Source organism: Thermomyces dupontii (genome assembly GCF_041956625.1).
Source record: "Thermomyces dupontii strain NRRL 2155 unplaced genomic scaffold VTN31scaffold_7, whole genome shotgun sequence".
Classification (NCBI taxonomy): Eukaryota; Fungi; Ascomycota; class Eurotiomycetes; order Eurotiales; family Trichocomaceae; genus Thermomyces; species Thermomyces dupontii.
Window position 1 is genome coordinate 994,576 of NW_027192313.1, and position 19,043 is coordinate 1,013,618.

General features: G+C 51.7%; 7 protein-coding genes across 7 annotated transcripts; 3 read left to right on the forward strand and 4 right to left on the reverse strand.

Moving 5' to 3' along the window:
- Positions 1–1,546: 1,546 nt before the first annotated feature.
- VTN31DRAFT_6717 (uncharacterized protein) lies at positions 1,547–2,391 on the forward strand (the record flags this gene model as incomplete). The annotated part of the gene is made up of 3 exons (XM_069407358.1): positions 1,547–1,657; positions 1,721–1,996; positions 2,065–2,391. The coding sequence occupies 3 exons, from the start codon at positions 1,547–1,549 to the stop codon at positions 2,389–2,391; spliced, it is 714 nt and encodes a 237-aa protein (XP_069258892.1).
- Positions 2,392–2,746: 355 nt separating this feature from the next.
- Positions 2,747–3,831, reverse strand: VTN31DRAFT_6718 (uncharacterized protein; the record flags this gene model as incomplete). Its single annotated transcript, XM_069407359.1, has 5 exons — positions 2,747–3,194; positions 3,269–3,443; positions 3,512–3,582; positions 3,642–3,685; positions 3,748–3,831. The coding sequence occupies 5 exons, from the start codon at positions 3,829–3,831 to the stop codon at positions 2,747–2,749; spliced, it is 822 nt and encodes a 273-aa protein (XP_069258893.1).
- A 505-nt stretch (positions 3,832–4,336) lies between these two features.
- On the reverse strand, positions 4,337–5,024 carry VTN31DRAFT_6719 (uncharacterized protein; the record flags this gene model as incomplete). Its single annotated transcript, XM_069407360.1, has 3 exons — positions 4,337–4,360; positions 4,411–4,512; positions 4,578–5,024. The coding sequence occupies 3 exons, from the start codon at positions 5,022–5,024 to the stop codon at positions 4,337–4,339; spliced, it is 573 nt and encodes a 190-aa protein (XP_069258894.1).
- Positions 5,025–5,289: 265 nt separating this feature from the next.
- Positions 5,290–7,377, forward strand: VTN31DRAFT_6720 (uncharacterized protein; the record flags this gene model as incomplete). Its single annotated transcript, XM_069407362.1, has 1 exon — positions 5,290–7,377. The coding sequence occupies one exon, from the start codon at positions 5,290–5,292 to the stop codon at positions 7,375–7,377; it is 2,088 nt and encodes a 695-aa protein (XP_069258895.1).
- Positions 7,378–8,547: 1,170 nt separating this feature from the next.
- On the forward strand, positions 8,548–10,174 carry VTN31DRAFT_6721 (uncharacterized protein; the record flags this gene model as incomplete). The annotated part of the gene is made up of 10 exons (XM_069407363.1): positions 8,548–8,625; positions 8,686–8,717; positions 8,792–8,877; positions 8,947–9,108; positions 9,178–9,200; positions 9,271–9,308; positions 9,364–9,504; positions 9,567–9,816; positions 9,885–10,054; positions 10,141–10,174. The coding sequence occupies 10 exons, from the start codon at positions 8,548–8,550 to the stop codon at positions 10,172–10,174; spliced, it is 1,014 nt and encodes a 337-aa protein (XP_069258896.1).
- Positions 10,175–11,237: 1,063 nt separating this feature from the next.
- On the reverse strand, positions 11,238–11,610 carry VTN31DRAFT_6722 (uncharacterized protein; the record flags this gene model as incomplete). The annotated part of the gene is made up of 3 exons (XM_069407364.1): positions 11,238–11,274; positions 11,354–11,414; positions 11,475–11,610. The coding sequence occupies 3 exons, from the start codon at positions 11,608–11,610 to the stop codon at positions 11,238–11,240; spliced, it is 234 nt and encodes a 77-aa protein (XP_069258897.1).
- A 1,123-nt stretch (positions 11,611–12,733) lies between these two features.
- Positions 12,734–18,372, reverse strand: VTN31DRAFT_6723 (uncharacterized protein; the record flags this gene model as incomplete). Its single annotated transcript, XM_069407365.1, has 2 exons — positions 12,734–18,243; positions 18,312–18,372. The coding sequence occupies 2 exons, from the start codon at positions 18,370–18,372 to the stop codon at positions 12,734–12,736; spliced, it is 5,571 nt and encodes a 1,856-aa protein (XP_069258898.1).
- Between the last annotated feature and the right edge of the window lie 671 nt (positions 18,373–19,043).

A 19,043-nucleotide genomic window follows, 5' to 3' on the forward strand; every position in this document is an offset into this window, starting at 1 on the left:
GCAATCGTGGATCATAGTGCGAAGCACTGACACCAGGAATCAACCTTCGATAACTGCAACTTTCACCGCCTGTGGATCACAGAAAGCCCAAAACGATCACATTCAACATGTGTCCTTAGCTCAACTCCACAGCTGGTCCACGTCCAAACTTAGCAGTCAGGGTTTGATATGGATCTGGTTTCATACTCTGCTCAAGTAGCAGGTATACCGAGCTACTGGTAGGGCTTTCCTCGAGGTGCGACACGCACCTCTAAGATACTTCAGAATCCGTAGAGATGCACCTAGGATTGAATAGCGGTGAGGTGCTGGACCAGTGATTGTTTTGAATCTCCACAGAGGCTACCACGTGTTTCTCCAGATACATTCATGCCTTGACCTTGGAGTTGGTGGTCATATGCGGCTTGGATCCATATGAAGTTCTGTACCTGCATTAGAATGGGTTCTAAAGCTTTCAAGCTGTTAGAGGGCCCAGCCTGGCGATTATTTGCTTAGTAGAAAGGACACAACCATGGAACCAGTGAAAACTTAAGTGTGGAAGGCATAGCACTTCGAGGAATCCTGCAGGTTGCACGAGGGACATGGTGGGTATGATGAAAAAGTTGTTTATGTTGGTCCGTCTGTGTGCCATTGCTCCCGTCCTCATCGTCTTAAGGAAAAGGTACGGCATCACATACACTGTATAGCAGTCGCACTCTCCATCTCATAGCGGCCGCTTTGCGATGACCCGGAATTGGATTAAGATCAAGCATCTTCTTTGAATGTTCCCTGTCTCACCTACCAGAGCCATTCAGAATGCAGTGTCATACCACATTGTCGGCTGGATGTCCTGGACATACTACTCGCACTAGTAGACCACTTGAGCACGTCAAAGGCGGCGCCTCAGGTTGGTGCGCGGGGAAGAGCATGGTTCATGCAAATATCTCAGAATTCTGGTATGCGGGGGAGATTCGCGCTCACCTCCTCGCGAGTGCCTGGGCCTCAATGTATGCGGGGAAGACAATGGTGTAGGCTAGATAAACAGAACGCTGGCAGCAGCCCGGCGGCTAGATCTGGCGGCGGTCAGTCAGGGGTCGCCAGCTCAGCGGCTGACTAAGCCTCAGCCCACCTCTCCCCCAGATCCCCCAGCCACCTGGTGCGTCTGATCCGAGGTCATGAGCGGGCTGCAGCGCGTCCAAAGGTAAGATTGTTCTGTTGATGATCGTTTTTCTCAACTCCAGTTCCCGTTTTCAATTCCCGACGCTCTGTGTCCGAAGAGTGGGCTTTATCCGGTCCGTCGGCACTGTTGTCTAGCCGCCCACGCCGATTGGTTTCGCCTCGGCTGCCCTCATAAACAAACACCTCCCCCGTCCCATGCTCTTCCTACGTCGCAACAATCGCATGCCCCTACGATTTGTGTCGCATCCAAACTAATATATTCCATTGGAACAGCGAATTGAGCAACAGGGCGCGCCTGTATATTCGCTAAATCCAAGTTCGCCGTGGCCTATTCCTTTCGTCTCGATAGCAAACGCGCATCCAGTCCGCCGGGAACGAACCAATCATCACAATGTCGTCTGTCAAAATCGCCAAGGAGACCGTCCGCGCAAAGCGGGATGATATCGTGCATAGGGTGGGCGAGCGGCTGACGGGTGGCCCGAGCAGCAAAGGCTATCTTGCAGTAAGTGCCCAGTGTTGTTGAAATGCGAACGGGTAGAGCTGTGTCCTGACTCTTTTGTCACAGGCCTACCTCAGGCAGCTCCAATCGAACCCGCTGCGGACGAAAATGCTCACGGCTGGCGTCCTCTCTGCGGCACAGGAGCTGATTGCATCGTACCTTGCCAACGATATCAGCAAGCACGGACACTACTTCAGCCCCCGCGTCCCCAAAATGGCTCTATATGGAATGTTTATCAGCGCTCCGCTTGGGCATGTGCTCATTGGAATTTTGCAAAAGGTCTTTGCGGCGCGCTCAAGTCTCCGGGCCAAGGTGCTTCAAATCCTGGCCAGCAACTTGATCGTAAGTTTGCCTCTTCTACGTGGCTTTTTTTTTTCTTTGCAACCAAGAATTGACTTGGCATGGCGCAGGTGGCGCCCATCCAAAATGCCGTTTACCTTGTTGCGATGGCCATCATCGCTGGCGCACGCACTTTCCATCAGGTGCGCGCAACTGTCCGTGCCGGTTTCATGCCGGTCATGAAGGTCAGCTGGATCACTTCGCCCATTGCGTTGGCCTTTGCCCAGAAATTCCTGCCGGAGCAGACCTGGGTGCCCTTTTTCAACGTTATCGGTTTTCTGATTGGTACCTACGTCAATACTCACACGAAGAGGAAGCGCCTTGAAGCGCTGCGACAACAATATGAGCAACGCCGTGGAGGCAACAGCTCGGACTATCATCGACGCGACTACCCTTGATTGCGTGATGAAACACTAGAAACTCGTCCTGCAAATGGTTCCTACTTACGATGCACGATGGGTTAATCCTTCCGGCATACGATGTCATGACATGGGAGGATATGTACCGAAATATGGGAATGTGCTTTGTGTCATGTTGTTATGTGATTCCGGTTCTGGTCTATTATGAGCTGCCCTGTCCTTATCATTCACGTTTACCCCTTCTCCATCCATTTATGTCTCCCCCCCAGTTCGGCAGTGGTTAATGTGACATGTTATGTAGCCCCGTTTCATTTCGATCGAGGTCCAGGACCTCTCGGAGACTCGGAGGTCTTCTTTTGTCATTACAGTCATGAGATCGAATGTATGTCCATTATCATTCAACCTCCATCGCTTCGCCCCCAGCAGCGCTCTTCCCTTCTCGCTTCGATTGTACCCACTCCACAAAGTCATCCAGGGTCCCCGGCCATGCGCCATCCGCGCTCCACCAGCCAAAGTTCTCATCCTCATGCGTCTTGCGCATGAACTCCAATGTCTGTTCCCAGAGATCCTTGTTGACGGGTCTCTTGCCGCGCTCCTCTAGAAACTGCAGGTACCAATCGAGCCATGGCGTCGTGGGCGTGTTCCAGGAAATGCCGCCATTCTCACTGGTGAAAAAGAGTCGCCATTGCTCCGTGGCAATGTCGAAATTGAGATTGCGCTGCCCTTGCAACCGGCATAGTGGGAAGGCGTAGCGATAAACACGGCGGAACACATCGGGCTTCGTAGGGATTTCATCGCGAAGTTTCTTCCCGTAGGCGATCATCTTGTCTAATGAGTCGCAACTGCATTTGCCTTGAAGATTAATATTGATTCGCAAGCTCGCGGAGGGGGAAAGATCAAAAAGAGAAAAACGAACCCGACGCTTTTCCATCCATTCACGAAGCCCTCACGTGTAAACTCGCCCATGGAAGGACTCTTTAAGAGTTCCGCAACGCCAAAGCAGGCAACCTCATCCAATTGCACCTGGATATCGCCAAAGAATTTCATGGTTCCATCGATTCCCATGGTATCCGGGTTGTCCTCTGGTGCATCTGCCATCAAAAAAGTCTGGTCAGAACCAGGAAAGATTCCATTGGCTACGCGCGCCGCCAACACGTACCACGATAGCTGTCGAAGATCTTATTCAGGGACGAGACGGAGACCGAAGTTCCTTGCCCGCCTCGATAGTACCTGGGTGTAGAGGTCAGTACGTCTGCGTATCTTAGAAACGGCCGGAGGGTCATACATACGCATCGACGGCATGCTCGACTGACCAGTCATTTGATCGCAGGTACTATGGATTCCCTTAGCAAACCAATTCCTCGTTATAGCACGTCACTGTATGTGACAACGAACCTTGACAGCGACTTTCGCATCCTCATTTGTAATAGTCACAAAATGGGCTATTGATTGTTTCTGTGCAGACGAGTATGGCGCCATGATTCCTGGGGCAGTTTGTTGAAGGTGGGATGAAGAGAGGTATGAGCACTTGGACCGGGAATCTTCCGAAAGAACAGGGACACTGGAGAATTCGAGCGTTCGTATGCCTCAGTGGAGAGGCACCATGCGGGAACTCTTCGAGTGCTCTCAAGCACTGTCTCAGGACGGATTGAGCATTGAGGAAACTGTGAAGATGGTTGAATTACTTTTGGATCCTTTGGGCGCTTCTCCAGACAGCCGGTCACGTGCTGATAGCCTGATAGGCAACCGCAGCGAGAGGCACTGTTGTTATCACAGTGGTAAGCTACCCATGCAGATCTTGATGATTGATATCAAAATGACTGCATCTCTATAATGTCCATTACGTGCAATCATCAGCAAAAGCTAATGGTATCGAAAAAAAAGCACATGTTTCATGAACATCCCTTTTTGCCGCCATGACTCCAATAAACATGAACAACGCCCTGAAAGATGCCATTGAGGGAACTGCAAACGATATTTCCGTTTATGTAGTGAACAGAGATTCTTCCTGCAAGATATTAGAAAGCGGTCCAAAGGACATATGGGAGCATCTCCTACCTCTCGAAGGTATTCTCCAATATCACCCTGTCGGAAAACAACGATGCTTGTTGGATCAAGCTTTCGAGCTTCGACCGTAGATCGAGCAGTTACGCCGAATCCCTAGATAGATCAAAGCGTCAGTAAATGGTCTCAGGGAGCTGCTGCGCCAGAAATCATCAACGTACAAGAGGGGTATCGTCCATGGAGAAAACCACAACACCTGTATGCTCCGGACAATCCTCACTCCACCGGCCAACGTGCGCCTTGACGATGTTGCCACCATACAGGAAAGGCATCTCGCCGTTCGGCTTGATCCAGACCTTGTATCGCGCGTGCGGCGCAATCACATCCAGCGCCGTGATATGTAGTCGGAACTTGCCCGACTTCGTGAACTTGCCAATGCATGTGCCGAGTGACAGCAAATTGGGGCGCGCGACCGACGTGGCCAGATTGGCAATGGACAGGCGGACATAGTATACTCGCGAGCCCTGGAGACGGAATACATATCGGTCGTTGGCGGCGGCTTCATCGCTGTTTGATGGAGGCGCAATCAGGTTGTTCAGCGAGCGGCCAGTGTAATTGGCCAGCTTCGCGAATATGGTTTTAGTTTCTTCTTCGGTAAGGGCGCGCATCTTGCCTCTATGTTGGCATTGAAATCACCTAGGAAAATTCGATAAGATTGAAGCTGTCGCAAAATTATCTGATGGGTGGAGCAATATCATGTCTTGGCAAGTTGAACAAACTAATCCTGAAACAGTTAGCGTCACCCTGGTAACTAACCATATGTGGATTAGCTCAGAGTTGTTCGTTCCAAAACGCAGAAAAAAAATATCAGAAGTTGCTGGTCTGAGACTCAGCACAATCCCTTCCGGCGACATATCCATTGCGTCTACAAACATGGCTTCTTCACGGGCGGCGAAAAGAAGACGTCTCAGTCCCTTTTCGGATGACTCGGATTCCACTTCTTTGGCGCCGAATGGATCCACGAACAAGCAATCCTACGATGATTGGGAACTGGAACAAGATTACGAACGCCGACCTCGAAAATTGAACAGGGGAAAAGAGAATACGAGACTTCCAATCAAGACTGCGGAGGGTATCAAACATGTTGTCGTGCCAGAGACGCCCGCCGAGGATTCGGACAGTTCTGATAGCGATCATGGCGACGGAGAGAATGGAAAGGAAGAATCCTCGTCGAAGGCATCATCATACGACGCCCACCAGAAAGTGCCTTTAAAACAACAGATAATTCAGACGAAGGAAGAACTCGCCAATATTGCCATTTTAATCAACGAAGATCCCGAGGAACATGTTGGCTTGTTCAAGAGGTTGGCCGATTTAGTCAACGGCGACACGCATCCCATTATCAAGAAACTAGCGCTCGCCTCGCAAGCGGCAATTTTCAAGGACGTCATCCCCGGGTACCGGATCCGTCCTCTTAGCGAGGAAGAGAAGAGCACGAAACTCTCAAAAGAGGTGCGCAAATTGCGCAATTACGAGCAATCTCTGCTTTCGGCATACAAGCGTTACGTCGAACAGCTGGCCAATTTTGCTAGAGGGAGCAAACATGATGATCAGGATGATGCAGGCATCCAATCGGTAGCTGTCAACTGCGTGTGCAGCTTGCTTCTTGCCGTACCACACTTTAACTTCCGCCCTGAGCTGCTCAAGGTCCTCGTGGACCGTTTGTCGAAACGACGAGTGGATGCGAACTTTGTAAAATGCCGTGAGACATTGGAGGAAATCTTTCAAAAGGATGACGATGGCATTGTCTCGTTAGAAGCGGTCCGCCTTCTCTCGAAAATGATGAAGGCCAGAAATTTCAAGGTGCATGAGAGTGTGCTGGACACTTTTCTTCACCTCCGGTTGCTCTCGGAACTCTCCGTCAAGGCATCACGCGACCGAGTGGATAAGGATCCAGAGTCGACAACGTTCAAAGGGAAAAAGATGAAACAAAAGCGGGAATTTCGAACAAAGAAGGAACGAAAACTCGAGCGAGAGCGCAAGGCAGTCGAGAAGGACATGAAGGAAGCCGATGCGCTCGTTAGTCACGAAGAACGTGAGAAGAATCAAGCAGAGACACTCAAACTTTTGTTTGGCATATACTTCCGCATTCTTAAACAGCGTGACTCGAAACTCATGGGAGCGGTGCTGGAGGGACTTGCCAAATTTGCACACCTGATCAATCAGGACTTCTTTGGAGACTTGCTTGAGGTCCTCAAAGAGTTGGTCACTCGCCTTGAAGCGGAGGATAGCATCGAAGACGGCGACGGCGTCGATGGTGACGACGGCGGCGGCAACGATGATGGTGAGATTATTCCTCTCCGGAGCTCGACACGGCAGGTTCTCTTGTGCACCATTACGGCCTTTGCCCTTTTGGAGGGTCAAGACGTCAGCAAGGCTGCATCATCTCTTCATTTAGATCTCACCTTCTTCATCACACATCTGTATCGGTCATTATTCCCGCTCTCGGTCAACCCGGACATTGAATATCACCCTGGTAAATCTCTGCGACTACCGGATCCTCACGCTTCGAATGATGCAGATGGCGACAACAAAAATGCCGAAAACCCGGAAGTCAAGAAGAAGAGCAGAGTCAATTTCCAAACGCCGACCGTCCTACTCCTGCGCTGTCTGCAGTCCGCACTTCTGAACCGAAGCCACGGTCCGCCTCCGCCATTGCGTGTGGCAGGCTTCAGCAAGCGTCTCATGACAACAGCCTTGCATCTTCCGGAGAAGTCGTCAATTGCAATGCTGTCTCTCCTCTCAAGGGTTGCCAAGCAGCATGGACGCAAGATTGCGTCTCTATGGCACACCGAGGAGCGCAAGGGCGATGGTGTCTTCGACCCGTTCGCGGGTAATGTCGAAGGGAGCAATGTTTTCGCGAGTACGGTGTGGGAGGGTGAGTTGTTGAGATTGCATTATTGCCCAAAGGTCAGGGATGCGGCGCGGGAGCTGGAGCAAGGGATCATAGCAGCCAGATAAACTGAGTGCGAATGATTTCAAAGCACTGATGATCTATGGTGGATGTAATTATCCTTGTCTGATATGAATGGATCGTATGTTTACCGTTGATGCGCACACTTTTGAGTAGAGGATGAGAGGAATGAATATCAATTTCATAAAAGCTGTTGGATGTTGTTCATGCAGTTTCTCCCAAGCACACGTTGTAGACTATATCCAAGTATTCGTTAGCCTGCTCAAGCATGAAATAGTTAACTAAGTAACATATTAACGCCAAATTACTCCGTACAGACAGGCAGTCAAGTGTGCCACGGGCAATTGTGTTGATTTGAGGAACTGGTGACGCGCGGCGGAGCGCGCAATCTGTGAAAGTTTTTGAATGGGCCACCCTCACCGACTCGCAATGCACTCTGGCGTTGAACTCCACAACAACTAACTAGTACTAGTGTGGATGACCAGAGAGCAGAGAGGGTGTGATTATCGGCTCAGATCACCAGAGATAACTAGTATTTTTCAAACTATACCGTTTTCTTTTCTGGTGGTCCTTCCATGTCCTCCCTACGGAGGACATTGCCACTACGAGTAGTAGCCTCTCAGATCGAGCCTGGGCGGCCAAGGGCCGTGGGAAAGCATGGCTTGCTTGACCCGGTCACACTGATTGGAAGATGTAATGGCTGGCAAAGCAACGTGCAGATGCAGCGACCAATCCAGCGCACCATGAAGAGCATTGAACACTTCTTCCAATGCTTGACTTGTGCGCGAAACCGACGCAAGTTCGATTTCGCATATCCTTGTATCTCGACTCCCCGCAGTTACTCCATACCTAAAGTGCATAGCCGACTTATTCTCAGAGAACTTACTTAACTAGTAATTTATACACCCAGGTCACCATGGCCCCAACAACGGCCCCGTCTGTTTCCGTTTTGGCAGACGTACAGCACTGTTATCGAAGGGCTAGTATCTAGAACGGTCGAACCTTATCCACTTGCGCATATATATACTGAAGAGGGGTTACCGGGCGTAGAGGAAGAGATCACAAAGGACCTGGTTGTTGAGACCGAATCTCTGGTAGATACTGACTCTTGAAGCGGTACTGCATACAAACACGAACTCCATACCATTTTAGGGTTGTTGAGCGTGTGATCCGTCAGTCGTCAATCTTGCTGGTATTCATCGGAGAGCAGTTCCACCATGACGGAAACGTCCCCTCAGGAACAGACCAATACTACCACCAACAATGCCCCAGCAAACGTTGAAGTGGACACCTCGGTACGATATACCTCCATTGCAGTACATGGATTAGAACGCGTTGCTCACTAATTCTCACAGTTTGAGAACGACTCGTCGTACGGTGATGAACTGTACGTAATGCGATACCATGGCGCTTCAGATACCAAAAAGCATGCTCACGCGTGTTCTTCGGCATATTATGTAGATCGTCGTACAGCGCGTCGCTGACCTCGTCAGTACTCGACTATCGCCATGAAAACGGCCGTCGATACCATAAATACCGCGATGGGTGTAGGAGGCTGACATGAATTTTGTCTGATCATCAGAGATTTGTAGACTGATTGTTTACTCACTTTCTAGCGTACCTACTCCCCAACGATGAGTCGGAAAACAACCGCTTGGACATTTTGCACGAGCTTTGTCTCCAGTTGCTGCACCAGAAACTTTACCTAGCTCCGATCAAGAATCCACAGCGAGTGATTGATCTGGCGACTGGGACAGGCATCTGGGCGATTGATTTCGGTAAGTTTGCTTGCTGGGTTTTGGCGGTTTAGGCCGACGCAGCAGGATATGGATACTGACTCGTTCTAGCGGACCAACACCCCCAAGCAGAGGTAAGGAATACCATCGGGAGAGCGATTCACAGCTGGACAGAATGCTAAGATCCGATCTGTTGTCCTCCAGGTGATCGGTTGTGACTTGAGCCCGATCCAGCCGACTCTGTCAGTCGGACCTAACAATCTGTATCAAGGTCGCTCGGCTAACGGGCTTTTGCAGTGTTCCTCCGAACCTGAAGTTCCTGGTGGACGATATCGAGTCGGAATGGGCATATGAAAAAGACCCATTTGACTTTATCCATGCGCGGTACCTGTCCCTCTCGATAAAGGACTTTGGAAAGTTGATCAAGCAGTGCTATCGGTACTATGTTATCGGAACCTTCCCCTGTTTTCTGAGTTGACCACTTATCTAACGCAGAACAGGTCAGTTAAGCCCGGCGGCTGGGTTGAATTCCAGGACTGGAACAGCTACCCCTACTCCGAAGACGGCAGCCTCGACGGCACCGCGCTCCAACAGTATTTCGACGAAGTCTACGGCGCGTTCGAAAAGGAGGGCTACGAGGTCGGTCCCGGACCCAAGCTGGAGCAGTGGTTCAAGGACGCTGGCTTCGTGAACATTCACGTGGAGAAATTCGTCATTCCCTACGGTGTCTGGCCAAAGGATCCTCATCTTGTCAGTTTCCTCCCTTCACATTCAAAGAGTGATAGAGCAATTATCCAATATTGACCTTCTTCGAACAGAAGAAACTCGGCGCCTGGAACCAGACCCAGGGAGAAGCGAACGGCTTCGAGGCCGCAGCTCTGGCCGCTCTGACGCGGCACAAGCAGTGGACCAAGGAGGAAGTCATAGTCCTTGCCAGCAAGGCCCGCGCTGACAGCCGGAGGCGCGACGTTCACATGTTATTCAACTTGTGAGCATCCCCGTAGCTTTCCAAGCAATACACCACCTACAGTTTTGAATAAAACGGAACTAACAAACAGCGAATGACACTTGCAGCTATGTCGTCTACGGCCAACGTCCCGAAAATTGACCAATGTAAACTCTGGACGATGCTTACGTTGTGAACTTTGAGTTCCGTGTAGTTACATCGAAAGGTACTGCAGAATGAGAACAGGCCATCAAGAGTCTCGGTGTAAACTGATTTGGCAAGAGACATCAGCAGTTCTCCCCACATGATGTCGTGACACGGCGTCTTCGACACATGCTGCAGACTATGCGCCCAAAAAAAAAAGTGTGCATAGGAGTATGGCCGCGAGCATGCTTGATACTCTGCCGGAGTTTGGCAATTGGTTTTTGACCGTAGATGCTAAAGTCAGACAGGCGACTTGTCCGCGCTCCGCAGACTCGTCTCATACATAATGAATCCAGGAAATGCACTATTAGGGACAAAAAGACTATGCTCGCTTCTCCATTGTAGTTGGCAGCCCCCTGAGGAGAGCAAACAGGATCAATAACTGTCGCTCTGCAAGGCCTATAACGTCATCCTCATACTGCATCTTCCGTCAGTGACTGATAAAATTGAGCATAAAAAGGATAACGTACCGAGGCACTTGGTGGACTGCTGAACGTATCCAACCAGAATCCAAGCTGGAAGATATCCGATCAGATTGGACCGATGATAGCCCTATTTGAGAAGTATGTATTCATGCAAACATGGCATGTTTGCGGATCCCGTGGGATCTTAGATGTTTGCCACTTTGGACTCTAGCACTAGAATACGTGCCCGCTGTCGGGAGCCAGTTGACATTTGGAACAGATCGAAGTAGCCTAGGCGCAAGAACGCATCGAAGTTTGGAGAAACAGACTTCCAGTTGGCCGGTCTGAGGTCATTTAGGCATTGATGACTCGCACGATGACCGTCGTTCTCTAACATGAAGCGACATAAGTCTGGTTGTGACACGGTATAGGTAGTATTCTGAAGCACTCACCATCATGCAGGAGATTTCAACCTTAACGTGGTTTCTAAATAAATCTTCAAAGTTTTTCTTTTTCCTCCCACGTGAAGAGGAAGGGAAAGGAACGAGATCAAGTCTCGTTGTAGGTGGGTATATTAATGTACCCAAACTTAAGAATGTCGAATACAATCAACATCGTCAAATCTTCTTCACACCTTCAGCAAGAAGCTTTGCCCTAGATTAGTATATTAGTAACAAAAAAAAACCAATCGAATAATCAATAGAATAACTAGTCAAATACTACTGGTACGTACTTGGCCTTTTTGTCCCAGAAACTTAGTCGACAATTTTCGAGTGACCGCATGTAAAGAGCCACTGGAAGACAGGTTAACTCACCACAGCACAAAATTTTCCTCAGTTCAGAAGGTCACCAACTGTAAAGAAAGAGACAAAAGTTGACAAGCCTGACATAGATTGGGAGGTAAGGCGGTATGGAGGGGGAGGTGACCTGGATTGAAATCAGGTCACCCCGAGCTTCAGTAATCCAGGACTGGAATGTCCTGCGGTCCATTCTTCACGGATGCATTTGAAAGGCTTCCTCCTTTCATATGTTTCAATATGGAGGTATTGTAATAACTTGAATTGGTTTGAAATTGTTTTAAACGGAAGTGTAGACGAGGTCTACTTGTCTGTTGTGAGAAAATAAGTGGTAATGATGATGGAGAACTGAACGTGGGGAAGGAGGGCCCTTTTATACCGTTCCCAGAGCCCTTACCGGCATGACAAGGTGCTTGCCGCTTTGTCATCGTGCTACGTTCTCGGAGTTTGATAAATTCTGAACAGATGAAACATTTAGTCAACATAGGACTCTCCGAGTTAATCGTGCTCTATTGGTCTGGATACTCAAAACAGTGGAGAGAGAATTGAGCTGACAGCTATGTTACATTATCACAGTCATATTCATTGCCAGCGTATTGATTTCCATGTTTGTTGAGCGAATTCTCCGTACTGAAGCCCAGCTATAGTTACGACAATGTGAATTTGCTGTCACTTTAGGGCATGAAGGGTCACGTGGCAATGATTTGAGGTATTGCGGCTTATGTCGCCGCAGTTCTGTCCTGAAGGCAGAGGCAAATGTTTTAGACCATTCACTTAGATGTCGCTCAAGCTAAGAATCGGCAGTGAACGGCACAGGTCAATTGCAGCGGCTAGGAAGGAGTATTCGCAATCATGCTTGCACATCACAGGAGGGTTGGACCTCAGTGGCATCCAACATGATTCGCTTACCATGGATTCGAGGAGAGGCATTGCGTGTCCATCGTCACATTCACAACTCGTAACATCACAATGTAGCCTACATCACATATCAATCTGGAGAGATGAGATACTCATGACACAAGAAACTCGTGACAAAATCATGACAAGGAAACAGAAATTTCAAGCACTGCGTAAATGACAAGCAGGAAGAGTGATAGGACGCCCTCCCGGTAAAACACAGCTAACAGGTACTCAGACACTGGCAGGGTATATCCATAGCCATGCCATACATATGAAAGCATAGGTCCGACAACGACTGATGCCAATGAAATCAGACTTAACCTCCTGATGGTTGTTAGTGCATCATGGAATGCATGACCACGCTTCCCCTCCCAATAAGAGATATCAACAACGCCTAATGACAAAGACGGCGATCCTTACTGGGAAGCTTTCGACCGACGGAAGATGGTGAAGATGCTGCCGAAAATAGAGGTAAACAAAGTCCGGAATAACGTCTTGAGCCAGTTGTTGGATTTTAAGGAAACCGCAGTCGATCTCACCGACCTCGCATCTTCCTCCCCGCGGGGCTCATCGTTACCCGGCTGTGTCGTTGGCTCTTTCCTCTCTTCATCTGGTTTGGTTGTTCCAGCGTTGTCCGCTGATGGACCCGCCCCGGCCGGAGCTTGATCGAAACTTTCGGTAGCTTGAGTCTCGACAACCGACTTGCGCTGATCGTCTGTCAGCAAGTTTAGTGCAGGCACGGAGCCCCCTAGTTTCTGGAGGAGCGCCACGCGATCTTCGGCCAATGACCTCAGCGTAGACGAAGCTTCTGGCTCAGGAGTGATTGAGGGCTCTCGTGCAATTTCTGTCTCGCTGACTTTTGTGGAAGCACTCTCTTCGAATGCTGGCACGCCTCTCTGAGGGGTAGGAGCCAGAATTTCGGCGGCCAGTGGATCCTCGCCAGATGCTTCTTTGCCCTTTGATAATTCCGCGCTTTTCTGGGGAGCCTGATTAGAAATTACTGCAGCAGCTGCCGCTACAGCTCCTGCAGCTCCTGCGACTCCCGCAGTCTGTAAAACGTCGGAGGCAAGCGAAGCCTCCTTCGAACCTCCTGATGGCAGTTCAGCTGAATCCTTTACTTGTTCGGAGCCAGCACCGTTTGAAGTAACGTTGGTTGTTGCATTAATCTCCGCATCTTCTTTGGCATCCTGGGTGATCCCTTCCGGTGCCACCGTTTTCTGATTGCTCTGCGCGGCTGGAACGTCTGAAGGTTCTCCAACAGCTTCCGTAGCCGCAATTTCATCCTTCGTAGTAGCAGCAGAAGCACTACCGTTCACGGCTGGTGTGTGTTCTTCGCCGGCTACTTGATCCGCCGGGATCGCGCCGGTTTCCGCATGCTTGAACTCAGCGAGAGAGGTCTCCGTATCAGAAATTACTCGATCAGCAGGTTTGCCATTGGTCACTGCTTCCGAGGTATTCTCAACTGCAGCACTTGCAGCAGTAACAGCACCGACGCCGGCCACGGCTTCGGCAAGCGCCCGAGTATCTTTCTCTTCTGATGATACATTCTCTGTCGCCGCAACATCCTTCTCCCTCTGTTCTCGGACAACCTGGGCCTTCGCCTCAGCTGCTTGATCGCTTGGCGTTGCTGGAGGCAACCCTTCGGCGGTTTGTTCTGCCGCTACAGTTGCGTCCCCGACCACTTGTCCTGGCTCAGGCGCTACAGGAAGTGGTTCCTCTGTTTCTGCCGGAGCAATGTCCGCCGCTGATTCTGTCGTAGTTTGCCCTGTAGGTGCTTGATCTGTCGCAACTGAAACCTCTGTAGTTTGCTGCGCAGCAACAGGTTCTTCGGCAGCTGCGGGCTGTTCTACGGAAGGCGTTTCGGTCACAGGCTCCGCGGCAGGTTTTTCAGTGGCGGATTCTGCTGTGGGCTCTGCGGTTGCGGGCACTTTAGTGGAAGGTTCTGTGCCTGGTGCCTTAGTGACAGGTGCAGCCGGCTCTTCCGAGGTAGGCTCCCCTGTACCAGGTGCTTCTGTGGCAGGGTTTTCTGCGGCAGGTGTCTCTGTGGCGGGCTCTTCTGCGGTGGGTGCTGCGGCAGGCTGTTCTGCAGCATGCACGTCTGTGGCCGGCTCTTCCTGGGCGGGCTCTGTGGCAGATTTCTCGCTGGCAGGTTCTGCGGAAGGAGCTTCGGTGACAGGCTCCGCGGTAAACCCATCGGTCGTTGGTTCTGCAGCGGGCTCCTTTGCGGCTGGCATTTCTTTTTCAGACCCTGTGTGAAGTGCTTCGGTGGCTTGTTCTGCGGCAGGGACTTCTGCAGCAGGTGTTTCTGTGGCAGGTCCTTCGGTAGCAACGGGTTCCTTTGCGGCAGGCGCCTCAGTGACGGGCTTCTCTGCGGAAGCCGCTTCTGTAGCAGCCTCTGTGGCAGGTTCTTTGGTAGCGGGTTCTGCGGCAAGTGTTGCTGTGGCAGGCTGCACAGGCTTCTCTGTGGAATGCGCTTCTGCAGTAGGCTCCTCTGTGATAGGATCCTCTTTGGTAGGTTCTTCTGGGGTGGGCTTAGCGGCTGGCGTTTCGGCAGGAGCTTCTGTAGAAACCTCTTCCTTGGCAGGCTCTGCAACGGGCTCCCCTGTGGCATTCGCTCCTGCAGGCTCTCCGGTCGTGGGCTCTGCGGCTGGTTCTGCGGCTGGTTCTGCGGCTGGCTCTGCGGCTGGCTCTGCGGCTGGCTCTGCGGCTGGCTCTGCGGCTGGCTCTGCGGCTGGTTCTGCGGCTGGCTGCTCTGCAGCAGGTGCTTCGGCGGGTTCTGCGGCGGGTTCTGCGGCTGGTTCTGCCGCGGGCTCTGCAGTAGGTGCTTCTGTAGCCGGTGCATCTGTGACAGGCTCTTCCGCCTTGGGTTCTGCGGCTGGTACCTCTGCCACGAGCGCTTCCGTGGCTGACTCTTGTGGGGCAGGCTCCGTGGCAGGTTCTGCAGCGGCGGGTTCTGCCGCGGGTTCTGCCGCGGGCTCTGCAGTAGGTGCTTCTGTAGCCGGTGCATTTGTGACAGGCTCTTCGGCCTTGGGCGCTGCAGCGGGCTCTGCGGCGGGCATTGTAGCAGGCGTATCTGTGTCAGGCTCTTCGGCTGTTGGCTCTGCGGCACGTTCTTCTGCAGCAGCAGGCTCCTGAGCAGGCACTGCAGCTGGCTCGGTAGCGGCTTCAGCTGATTCTTCTGTAGCAGGAGTTTCTACAACAGGCTCTTTGGTCACGGGCGATTCAGTAGGAGGCTCTATGGCAGGTGCATGTGCCGCTGGCTCTTCTGGGATGGGACTTTCTGCAGCAGGTTCTTCGGTCGTGGGTTCTACAACTGTCTCCTCTGCAACAGGCGCTTCCGTGGCTGGTCCTTCGCTGGCGGGTTTTGCGGCAGGGGTTTCTGTAGCGGGTTCCTCTGTTGCAGACTGTGTGGCTGGCCCTTCCGTGGTAGGGTCAGGGGGAGGAACTTCGGCAGGATGCTCAATGGCGGGCTTCTCAGCAGCAATCGATTCTGTAGCAGGCTCTGCACCTGGCTGGTTTGCGACGGCATCCTCCCCGATGGAGGACTCTGCAACGGGCGCTGCAGCGGTTGCAGGCTCTGTGGCCGGTTCTTCGGTAGCGGGCTCTTCTGTAGCTGGCGGCGCAGTAGATTCCGTTGAAAGAGGTTCTCTGTCCTGCTCTGTGCCTGCTGGTTCGTCGACTGGTTGCTCCATGGGAGTCCCTTCTTCAGTCTTTTGCGGTGAGGCTGCGGGTTCTTCAGCCTTGGGTTCGGGAGTTGGCTGAGAGTCAGCAGATTCCTCGTCATTGGCACTGGAAGTCAGAGGTCCCTTGTCTTTCGCCTCTTCTTCCACCTTCACCCCTTCCCCTTGAGGTTCAGGCTGGGAAATTTGTTCAGGCGATTGATCAGTGGACTCTTCCTTCTTTTCCTCAACGATCTCTTCCGCTGCCGCTTCGGCGCGCTCATCGGTTGCCACATGGGCCTCCTCTACTTGTGCTTTCTCCGTCTGTGGTTCTTCCACATTTTGATTGGCCGTCCGCTCAGGCTCCTCAGGTGGCGCAGGCGTAGGTTGCTGAGAAGGCTCCCCGACACTTGTCTCCTGTTTCGAGCTCTGCTCGCGCTCAGTGTCGGCAGCCTGCCCAGATTCTTCTGGGACTGGTGCATCTCCTTGTGCAGCATCATTTCCAGGTGATTCCATCGTGGGCTCAGCTTGTGCCGGCTGGTCGGCGGCAGGTTCAGCACTGCCAGTAGCCTCTGCCTTGTCTCCTTGGTTGTCAGTTTCTTGCGCTGCGGCGTCGGTCGATGACTCTGCCGCCTTCTCCACGCCATCGCTGGACGCCGGCTCCCCCGGTTCGGAAACCTGATTTTCATTTTCAGCCGTTGTCTGCTCAGTAGCGGACTCCGCGTTCCGCTGCAGCGAGTTTTCCTCAGTTGGCGCTGCAACAGATTCGGAAACGGGCTCTGCACTGGATTGTGTATCTTGCGCCTTGGGAGTCGTTGCTGACGGCTCCGTAGATGATTCCGCAACCGGCTCCGTAGCGGATTCTGTAACTGTCCCCGTAGCAGGCTGGGAAACAGGCTCCTCGGTGGACGGCTCTTGGGTAGGATTTGAGGAAGGCTCTGCGGCTGGCTTTGCCGTGTCTGCAGGAAGCTCTTCAGCGGTCTCTGTTGAGGGCTCTGTGGACGGATTCTCGGCTGTCTGCTTCACCTCGGTCGTCTCTTGAGGTTGTTTGTCTGTGTCGTCGGTTGACGTTGGTGTTTCATTCTCTGTAGCGATGACTTCTGCTTGATTCTTGGTTGGATGTTCTGACTGCACACCTTCTGGCGTTTCGTTCGACGTCGTCGGGGCTTCCTTTTCCTGCGGTTCATCATTTTGGGTTTTCGCTGGAGGTTGCTCGCTCGTAGACGGTTCAGTCGTCTCATTGAACTCAGCTTTTGTCTCCGAGCTGGTCTCCTCTGCAGACTCTTCTTTAACTTCCTCGGCCGGCGTAGCTACGGACACTTGAGGCTCAGAATCTGCCACAGGTTCCGTTGGTTTGGGTTCGGAGGCAGTCTGAGCATCCACCGAGACTGTAGCCTCAGGATCCTTTGCTGTACCCTCGGCATTGCCTTTATTTCCCGTCTTTTTTGCTTCGGATATTTCACTCTCCATGGAAACTGTATTCACAGTATCCTCCGATTGAGGCGGTTCTGTATCGTTTTGAACTTTAGTTGGGCCCTCAGTTGTAGGATCCTTCGAGTCCGTGGAAGACTCGGCAGGCTCGGTGACTTCTGCACCAGGTTTTGGAGTAGCATTCTGTTCTGTAGGAGCAGTTTGGGATTCCGCGGAGGGTTCAGTCTCCACACTCGAAGCAGACGGTTGTTGTTGGGCTTCTTCTAATGGGTCTTGGGAGGCGTTTGCAGCTGTGTCCGAGCTGGTACCCGCAGCTTCGGGAGTCTCAGCAGCATCTGCAGGGTTGCTGGTTGGAGCCACGTTGTCAGAATCATTCTGGCCGGCCTTTGCAGGAGTTTCTTTAACGTCTGTGGCAGTCTCAGGGGCCGCTTCGGCGGTCTTTTCATTTACAACTTCTGACGTTGTGTTTTCGGACGACAAGTTATTCGTCGTCTGCTCTTCTTGGTCTTTTTGGTCTTCCGTTGAATCAGGGGTGGAATTCTCCACAGTCTCTGAGCCATTCTGAGTTGTTCCTGGGCCTCCAATTCCGTTTGTTCCTTTATCATCTTCGTTGGGTACGGTTTGGGGAGCCGAATCTTGGTTGGACTTCTCCGCTGTTACATTCTCGTCTGCCACAGCTGCACCGTTTGCACCATTTTCCTTCAGGTCGTCGCCTTCCCCCTTCAAATCCTGTTTCTCGGACAGCGTGCTAGCGTTTTTCTCATCGGGCACAGCTGCGGAGGTATCTGGAGGTACCACATTCACTGCGTCTTTTGCAGCACTGCTGCCATCAATGCCTACAACAATCATATCGTCAGCAAAACAAGCTCGAGTCACCGATACATAGCTCAACAGCGAGTCTTACTGTTCCCCGGATCGGGATGAGTCGTGATGGGAGTAGTCTCAGTCATAGTCTCGTCAGCCATAACGGTCGTCACGGTTCGTCACGGTCGTCAACTGTCGTAACAAAGGGTCGGAGTGGAGGAATTGCGTCTTTGCGTTACTTTTGTCTTTTTCTTCTGTTTTGTCTCCAGTTGTGGTGACTTAAATCGTCCACAAGGTTCTGCAACACAAACAAATCCCACGATACAAATACACGAAACCAGCGAGCGACAGCTCCCCAGCTCAACTCAACAAACACGTCAAATCCAAACAGACAAAACAAAACAAGAAAGTACAGGAAGATTTTTGGAGGTGGGAATCACCGCAGGGAGTTTCAGCGAGGTGAAAAGAAGAGGAGGAGGAGAAGATTCAGGCAGCACCAGGCCGAAAAGATAGGCGAAGAGGTGGGCATGCGATATGATATCAATCAGAGCTTGAGCCGAACTACCGTAACCTACTCGTAGTCGTAGATCATACGTTAGGCCTACGAGGCGACCTCCGCGACGACAACGGCCAAGGAACAAACAGCGGGGCAAGGGTCATTATTGGCGTCCGTTGTCACAGTGACTAGCCAAAGAGTGCACCTGGATTGGTGTGGGAGAGCAAAGCTATCGACCAAACGAGTCTGAGGGGGCAAGCTACTAGTCACAGTTAAGAGAGTTTCCTTGAATTGAATTTACGGTGTTTTCTCAGGTATGGGGTCAATGTAGAAACC